This window comes from Microcebus murinus, chromosome 11 (assembly GCF_040939455.1).
Source record: "Microcebus murinus isolate Inina chromosome 11, M.murinus_Inina_mat1.0, whole genome shotgun sequence".
Taxonomy (NCBI): domain Eukaryota; kingdom Metazoa; phylum Chordata; class Mammalia; order Primates; family Cheirogaleidae; genus Microcebus; species Microcebus murinus.
In genome coordinates, this window is record NC_134114.1 from 94,176,074 (window position 1) to 94,185,508 (window position 9,435).

General features: G+C 32.0%; 1 protein-coding gene across 8 annotated transcripts in view; it reads left to right on the plus strand.

Annotated features, from left to right (window-relative positions):
• The window catches only part of CSNK1G3 (casein kinase 1 gamma 3), a 109,726-nt gene extending 100,588 nt beyond the window's left edge, over nt 1–9,138 (plus strand). For all 8 annotated transcript variants that reach the window (XM_012760710.3, XM_020290211.2, XM_020290214.2 and 5 more), the window contains one exon: nt 2,667–9,138. In XM_012760710.3, the coding sequence (XP_012616164.1) occupies nt 2,667–2,721 (55 nt within the window). In that variant the 3' untranslated portion in view covers nt 2,722–9,138. The remainder of the gene's footprint in view (nt 1–2,666) is intronic.
• Nucleotides 9,139–9,435: the final 297 nt, after the last annotated feature.

The window sequence follows — 9,435 nt, forward strand, 5'->3', positions numbered from 1 at the left end:
TACCAACTGTTCTTTTGCAAATATGTTAGTGAGATTTGTTTCTGAAAAATAGATGTCTTTTTTAGATTGTGTTTGAATTTAAAGGGTCTGTACCATTAGAATTCATCTGAATATATTATGCACTCCCAAATAAATGCTTGGCATAGATTTCTATGTTCAATAATACTTATGCTGTTGAAGGAACAGTTACTTAAATGGGAAGAACTTGACTCTCAGAACTGAAAGCAATCCTGGAAAAATAAACTAGGCAAGATGAATTGCTAATACAAGTGTGAAAAATCAGGGACTTGGACTTGTTTATTAAAGCATGTATTATATTAAATTTCCCATTCAAAAGAGCTTATGTAACTTAAAATACCTTTTTAGTAGAAAATTTTCAAAAGAATCTATTTTAGAATTTGAAAAGACTAATGTCTTTTCAAAGTATTTAGGAACAGAGAATGTTATTAAATGAACTTTATATTAAACATTTAATGAGTTTCTGTTGAAATATTACCAGATTCTTAAACTAAATATTTTAAATATTTGTCTGTTTCTTCTATATCCCTATTTTTCATGTTTTGCTTTCTACCATATAGATATTTTCTGACTCTTTTCCTAAGTCTTTAATTGAAAGGTTCATTTTGAAATAATGGTTTTTATATTTTATAGAGTAATTTGGCTTAGGTAATGTGTTTTGCTTTTCTATTTTGGAAAATTTATATAACTGGGATTTGAGAAAGTATTAGATAGCTGACAGTTAAAAATAAATTTGACTTATTTTTATAAATCCAGGAAAAATCTATTATACCTAGGGTCTTATTTTACCATGGCAGCTCTTCTCTAGACCATTGACTGGGTAATTCATTTTAGTTCTTTACAGTAGTTTACCAGCTTAAGAGTAAAATTCATAATGATTCATAACTGTACATATTTCTAGTTGAATCTTTATCAGCTGATACACAATTTTGACGTATTCACAGTCCGTGGTCTAGTCGTTGTGTGTTATTTGGTACACTTAAAAAATACGATTGTATAATTTGGTTTTCAGTGCCCCTATAGTGAGTTCATAATCATGGCATAAATCATAATAATGATATGAAATTATTTTGACTAAAGATAATGTGGATAGAGAGATTGTATAATTTAACTAGACAGTATGGATTTCTGTTTACATTTATCTTACAGAAATATATAAAACATATCTAGCAGTTATTTCATCTTCCATAATCTTTTGCTGGATAGGAAACTTGAAGCAATATGGTCCCTATTATGCTTAGTTTGCAGATGTTGAGTAATATTCTTTTATGAATGTGGGTTGATAAGAATTATAGGAGCATCTTTATAAGGTCATATTATGCACAGTCTTTGAATTGGCAGCTTTTGGTGATGAAATCATTTATATAAATACATGCATTACAAAATAAGGCTTGCATTACAAAATAAGATTTATAAACACACACCATGCATACAAATATACCTATGCATACCATGCATTACAAAATAAGATTTAGAGCATACACACACACTCTGGACTTCAATGATGGAAAATTTAGAGATAGCCAACTATGCTTTCCTATGCCAAAAGTAAACTCAATCCTAGGAATTAGAAAGTTTTTTTAAAAAAAGATGCTTCACTATATGTAGTGCCTGTCATTTTGTATGTTCTGATAGATTGACATTCTTTCAAGTGTGGAAGAGAAAAAAATGCTATACCTTCATACATTTATTTGAAGGAATGCCAGTCTTTTAAGGTGTGTGTGTGTGTGTATGTGTATGTGTGTATTGTTTTTTGGGGGTGTTAGGAACTGATTAGTGATTCTCATTTTTCAGTTCATAAAAGCCCCAGCCTTGTTCTGTAGCAGCCATGATGTGTTACATCTTCTCAGGACTAGGAGAATTTATTGTGAGAAAAACTAGTTTTCTCAGGGATCATGTCTAGGAATCAAAATCAGAACTTAATTGTTTTAAATACATAGTTTTTAATTACAAAAACTAAATTACCTTGATTGTGCTATTTTAAATGTTAAGCATAATTTTTACCTTAGCTAAAATAACTTACATTAACCTTGAGTCTTTAACTTTTAAAGAATTAAAAAGTGCCAGTCTTGACATTTTATTTAATATATTTTCTCTTTTCCAGTTTGTAAATATGATGGAAAATGTTTGTTGACTAGTAGATATTGGATTTTTCTTTTTTATTTTTGGAACCTAAACTGATTCTTGGTGAAAATAAAATTTCTAATGTTAGGATCATTATTACCTTTTTAATAATGGCCTCAACAATCATATATAAATATCAGTGAGAAAGGGAGAGAATGCATAGGACAAATATCATAAAAGCACACCACTGTCAGAAATTATCGAGCATCCTAAGTAAAAATGGTGGGTCAGTTGGGATTCAGAACTCTTTAGCTTCTTACTTTGTCTTGGTGCAAAGCCTTTTGAATTTAAGTGGCTCCTTTTTATGTTGCATACAATGTCTTGCTATTCCTAAAAGGCATGTTGATGGAACATAATAGTAATAGCTCTGTCATAGTTTCACTAATGCTTCATTGGTGTATTCACTATTCATCTTGCACCAGCATGTTGCTTTTTATGACCATTTAAGTTAATGTGATAGATTCACCTTTATTAGTAACATTTTTGTACTTTTATAGTAATAAGAGTATTTCCCTTATCTGCAGGTGCTGCTGTTTTTTCAAACGAAGGAAAAGGAAAACCATACAGCGCCACAAATGACTCTGGACACAGACAGATAATAGGGAGTTGCTTACGCGTTCATCTGCTGTCTTGTGATTAAATCATCTCTGTAGTGACCACGTATATTTTCAAGGACTCACTCTTAGAAACAAAAATGTCATCCTTTCATACTTCATTTTGTGGTTGTCTTACATTCATATTTTTTTCTAATTTAACTTTTATGGAAGCTTTAAAGTTTTGTCAAAACATGAGTACTTTGCCCATCGATGAATGGAATGGACCAGTGAGGTGGTATTGATGAATGCAGTTCTATAGAACATTTTTTAGAAGCTCTTCTCCTATTGTAAAAAGCAGTACAGTATCTTAAATGTCAACCAGTTATATGCCTAATTTGGTTTTCTATAACTTCTGTAAGAGCATAATCGAACAGGAATTTTTCCCCCAGTGGGTAATGCCACAGAGAAAACAGCATTGCCCAAATGTTTAAAAGAGAAAGTTCATATTTTGTGACATCTGCATTGATTTCAGTATTACTGATGGTACTGTTATTCATGAATCATATTAACATTCTCTCTGTGAAATCATGGTACAGTCACCGCCCAGAGGTACTGAGGAAAAAGCTCTATGGGTTTGGCAGATGGTAGTGGTAAAATGAATTGTAAGTAGTGCGGTAAATATGAGCTCTGCTTTTGTTGCACCACTATGTGAAGTACCGTGTTGCAGAATTGGCAAAAGTGCTTATTTTTAAAAATGCAAAATATTTGTATAATGTAACTTTATGCTTCCAGATAATAATGTATGTTAGACAGCAAGAAATGAATACTTTAAGAAATGATATATGTTGGAGTTTTAAAGAAATACACTAAGGAGAAGAAATAAATGTGAACCTCGTTGCAATGTATAAGGTTGAAGCCTAAGGAGATCCCACTGAAACCTACTGCTGAATGATTGCATTCTCTCTTAAGCAGAAAACTTTGAATGTGCCATGCAATGGTGTCTGTTTATTAATTATTTTGCTCTTTGATAAAAAAAAGGACCCCAGCAATAAAAACTGGGTTACTCTCTTGCCCTATGTGAGCATTAGTCTCTTGTATTCAACTTTGCTGTTTCTCTGGAATTTTCCTATTCTTTAGCATAATTTTGATGATTGAAAAATATTTTGGAGAGGATGGGTCAGGTGCTTTGCCTCCATAGTCTTTTGAAGTGCCTGCATATGAACAAAGAAACAATTCTGGTAAAAAGGAAGCCCATTCCACTTTTCAAGTATGCTTTGTTTTAAGCCATAAAGACACAGATGTACTTTTGTCACATTCTACTAGCCAGAATTTTTAAGAGGGATTAAAATAAACAAACAAACAGACAGGCCACAAAGATAATTATGTTGAACAAATCTCATATTCACTTTTCATTTCTAAAATTGTTACTTACTCCTTCCATGCAGTTTTTCCTTTGTTTTTAAGTGTGTGTCTCCAGGCATGCGTATTTATTTTTATTATCTCAAGGTAACATTTAAAATGTGTGTTAAAGTAAATAAATCCACATTTTTTAAACTTCATTGTTGCATTTACAGGGATTTAATTGTATTTTGTAATTTATTTTTCTTATTAGCCAAAAGTTTAATGCATTGTTTTTGAGGAATTAGGCACCCATATGAACACCACAAATCAGGACATTGTTTATCATTGTTGCTTTGAATCCTGTGAATGATCTTTTCTTGATTTTAAAGACTTCACACTCAGCTTAGGGAACATTTGCTGTATAATTTGGTGAGTAGTTTCCATTCTATTTGTATACTGTCATGATGTCTTAAACTACAGGAATTGCATACTGAGTTTTTATTTTCGTTTGCTTTGAGCAAGGTAGATGGATGTTTTGGCCATTATAATGTGAAACCACTTCTTTCTTTACAGTATTTGACCAAATTTGTGTGTCTATGATATTTGTAAATACATGCGATATCTGTATTTCTTATCATAAGTCTATTTAGTTTTATTCTCAGTAGGGTTTTTTGGATTGTACAGTGTTTATATGATCTGAACTCCTTATACATAAGAAGGTGTGTATATTAATCCAATTATGGACTCAAAATATTTTAAAAGTATAAGTACCCTTATTTGCTGCAAAGACCAGTGTGTAGACATTTGCTTTTTAGCAATATTTTTAAGTGCTCCATTTTAATGCCAAGGAATAAGTCTTTTGGCAACACAAACTGGTCAATAATAGGTAATGCAGGTATGTTCAGGTTAAGCCAACAATGTTTTGCATTTTTATGCTTCTTTTCTGTCAACACTAATGAAGTCAACATTGCCTGAATGTCTGAATAATGAAACACATCCCTGTTTAAAAGTATGTAACTGAAAAAGAAATAAAAAATAAAGGTAGTTTTTTTAAACTTGCTCTTTCCCATTTCCTCTAATCATGGGTAAAATAATGCCACTCACTAATTTAAGATAGGAATTTTAATTCAATTCATTTAGTGTATTATAAGTGAGAGGCAGAATTAAAGAAATATGCTTCTGCTATTTTGTTTATGTTTTATTTTGTTTTGGTCAAACCTAGCTGTAAAGAGCACATACCAGGAAAGATATAAGCTTTATTTAATGTCTTAATTTTTTTTAAAACTTCTTTGAACTGGTTGATAGAGCAATTAATTAATGTCTTCTGATAAATTAAGGGAAATCATTCTTTTTTGAAAATGAAATCATACAATCATGTTTACAGAAAGTAAGCACTTATTAATACAGTTTTAGGTTGAGGGCTTAAAAATCTTTGCAAATGTAGAGTATATATTTGTGACAGTAACTCACAGTTTATCATTGTGCTTTAAGCGGTTTTACACAATGGCATTAATGGTGCTCTGCTAGCAGAAGGGTGCTACAAGTAAGATAAGGCAAAGCAGGACACATTCAGCACATGAAAAATGTGTCCATTAAGCACCAGATTCAGAAGAGGAGAAAGATCTGGAGAAATACATAAGTAATAAAAGGCTCTATGTGGAAAAATCCAACTTAAGATTGGGGTTCTAATCTGAATGATTGTATAGTTGCAGTAGTCAGTGGAAACTTCTTCTGGCCGGAGCAATAGAAGTGTACATGATCTCATTTAACTGAAAATTCCAGTGGTAGGACTAGCTTTAGACATGCTTAATCTTAGCATTAAGACAGAAATCTTTCTTTCTCCGGATGTTTGGCTTTCCACTCTGCTGTTTTCACTATCAAGTAGACTTTCCATGTGTGATGGTTAAGTGGCCACTAGCAGCTTGAGATTTCTTCTCTACCATCTTAGTAACCTCAGCAAAAACAAAGTCCATTTTTCTCAACAGTTCCAACAAAATCCTAAGACTGACATTCATTGGTTCACATGCCCAACCCTGAGCCAGTTACTATGGACAAGGGAATGTTGTTATGCCAATAGCTGAACCTGAGTCATGAGTTGACCTTCAGAAGACACTTTGGACTGAGAAATAAGGTAGAAGGGGTATTACCCAAAAGGAAATTAGGATATTGTTATCAGACTAAGAATGAATAGCTACTGAGCAGGCAAAATCAACAGATATCCACCATCGTGCTGAAAGAAACAAAATATAGCATAAAGCCAAACTCAGACTACTTGTTTTAAATTAGAAAACATTATCATTATTATTGGGAATTTTAGAAATCTGAATATATTATTAGAAATCACTTTTATAGTGAATGAATACATTTGGAAAATGTTTTGGACTCAGGTAAAAAGGCAGGTTACTAGTACCTCATTTGGTGTGTTTTGTTTAGCTTTTCAGGGTTTTAGTGATAGAATTGGATTAGAAGATTAAAAACTATTTTTTGTACTAAAGTGCAAATAAACAGAATTATCAAGCTTGGCTGATGTTCAGGATACCTAGTTTCTTTTCTGCCCGGCCCTAATACAGACCTATGTAAGTTATTTTCTTAGATAATTTATTTCTTCTTAAGACTACATGGATCGTAACCAAAGAAAAGCACTATATATAGAAGTACTATAGTACTATATATAGTATTATATATAGTGTGTATATATGTATACACCCACACATACACTATATGTGTGTGTGTGTGTGTGTGTGTATATATATATATTATATATAGTACTATATATATAGAAGTACTGTCAGGTAATATTATTGGGGTATGAAAATGGTTGTGTTAGAAATGGTTTTGCTATGAGAATGGTTTTGTTAGAAAATTGTTTTGTTAGAAATGGTTTTGTTAGAAAAAACAATTATTCATTGGGTTATTTACCATACTATGATTTTACTTAAATGGACAATCACTCTGACATGTTTCTAGACTAGGGGTTGGTAAAATTTTTTTGTAAAGTTTGGGTTTTATGTGTGAAGAGGCAAAATTGAGACTATTATATACTTATATAATGAGAAAGAAAACAAATTTCCACATGTTTTATTGATAAAATTCCAAATACATTAATACTTGAATACAATTTTTTTGTAATACAGGTGTACTAATAAGGATTTAATTATTTTGAGAAAGCAGTATTTCACTAAATTTGGATTTGAAATCAGTTGCAGGTCTTTGTTAATGCAGATCTGTAATGTGATCTTTTGTATTTCATCTTTGAAAATGTCATTTCACACAGATAGATACTACCAAATACTGTTATCAGTCCTTGAGTGTGTGATTTTAGTTGAACATATCATCATTTGGAAGGTATTTATAGAATTCTGTTAGTTTCTGATTCTGCTCTTGATATTTGTCTTTTAGCATATCATTACGTTGCAGATTAATCACTTGTTTTGAAAGTTAGGTGGCTGCTCAGTTGTATGTTTAAATTGGTATTGAAATATGAAACTTTCCTTTGCACTTGAATTGAGGACCAAAAATGCAGCTGGAACTGTGGTTGAATTTGGGTATATCCACTGCAAGTTTGTGTGGGAATGGAATTCTCGTTTTGACTTGATAGCATGCGAAGTGTATAAAACAGTTTGACATTACTTGTGATTTAAACATTAGTTGTCATCAAAATGACCTTGTTGTGGTGTAAGTTTCACATATCAGTGCTGTTTTGCCTGGTAATTTTAGGTTGACTTTATTAAGAAATATTACCAAGTCTGCAGCAAAAGCTAATTTTCAGAGCTATTCAGTGTTTGATAAAAATAGTTTGAGAGTGATTCTTCTCATTCTTACAATTTCAGTCTTGGGTCTGAGCTCAAAAAATTGCAATAAAAGTTTACCACTGCCATCAAACTGCTATGTAGTTGGGAGAGTCAGAATATTCAACTTCTATTTCTGACATAAGTTAATGGAACTGATGATTAGTAGGACCACGAGTGCATGAAATTCACCATTGACTTTACTAGTTCAGTAACATAATAGATTCAGATTTTTCCATAAAATACCTGCTGATGAATAATACAATGTATATCCATTGACTTTAAACATCTGACATTTTCACAAGCTTTGTAAATTTGTCCAACTTTACTTTTTTTCTGCTCCACATGTATTTTTACCACCATCGATTGCAACACATCTTAGCAGATTCCACTTCAGGTTGTACTGAATTGATGTTTTCTCAACTTCTTTGAAAATATTCTTTCTTGTAGTTCTTTCATGCAGACTGTCCATAAAGGCTATTTCTTGAGGAACTTCACAGTCAGCATTGACTTCTCATGTGAACAACAGCTGGACAGTATTGGTAACATTTGTTGACTCACCAAAAGCCAAGAAAAAGTACTTGAAATTATTGCCTTGTTTTTTAATTGACTGTTGGTGTTACCTCAATGTCCTCATGTCTTCAAGCAGTGGTTCTTGCTGAAAAGCTAGTAGGCCTAAACAAGTTTATTTTTTCTGAACACGCTTTCTTGTTGCTGCAATCAAACACAACTTAATTAACTCTGAGTCACCATCAGCAAATAGTTTTCTTTGCTTAGTTAACAAATGAACCAATCAGGCAGTTACTTTGCACCCTTATCTTCAATTTTGTTAATAAATTCTTATGTAATTAGATATTATCTTTTAAATTTTCTGATTGTTCTGACTGTTGTTTTCTTGTGAGTTGGGAATATTGTGAAGAGTGCTTAGTCTGAAAATACATTCTTTTAGCAGAGCTAAAGTGTCAGTGCATAATAAAACACAATGCTTTGTCCTATAGTTGTGTAACAAAATAATCCACACTCCACTGTGCCTTAAAAGCGCAACACTCAAAGTTCACTTTTTTAAAACTTTTTTTGACATGATGAATATGCACTAGTAAAAAATAATAGAATGTATGACAATATGTGTGACACTTGAAATGCTGTTGAATTATAACAATCACTGAGATTTGTAGTGTGTTGAACAGCAGTGTGAAGCAATGAAAGCGCCACATATGGTCTCTGTCACAACTATTCAACTCTGCCTTTGTAGCATGAAAGCAGCCATAGACGATATGTAAATGAATGAGCATGGCTGTGTTCCAATAAAATTTTATTTATGGACACTGAAATTTGAATTTCATATAATTTTTATGTGTCATGGAATATTCTTTTGACTTTTTTCAACCATTTAAGGATGTAAACACTCCTCTTAGTTTGTGGGCTGAGCAAAAATAGGATGCGGACTGAATTTGGCCTGTAAACCGTAGTTTGTCAACCTCTGTTCTGTACAACACTGAAAAGATTGGGATGTTTGAAGTGAATTAATTTATACCTCATTGAATGAAACTGCTTACCAAAAGATGACATTTCTTCCCTTTATAAAACATAGGGACATTTTGATATAGCATCAGGAATTAAAATATTAA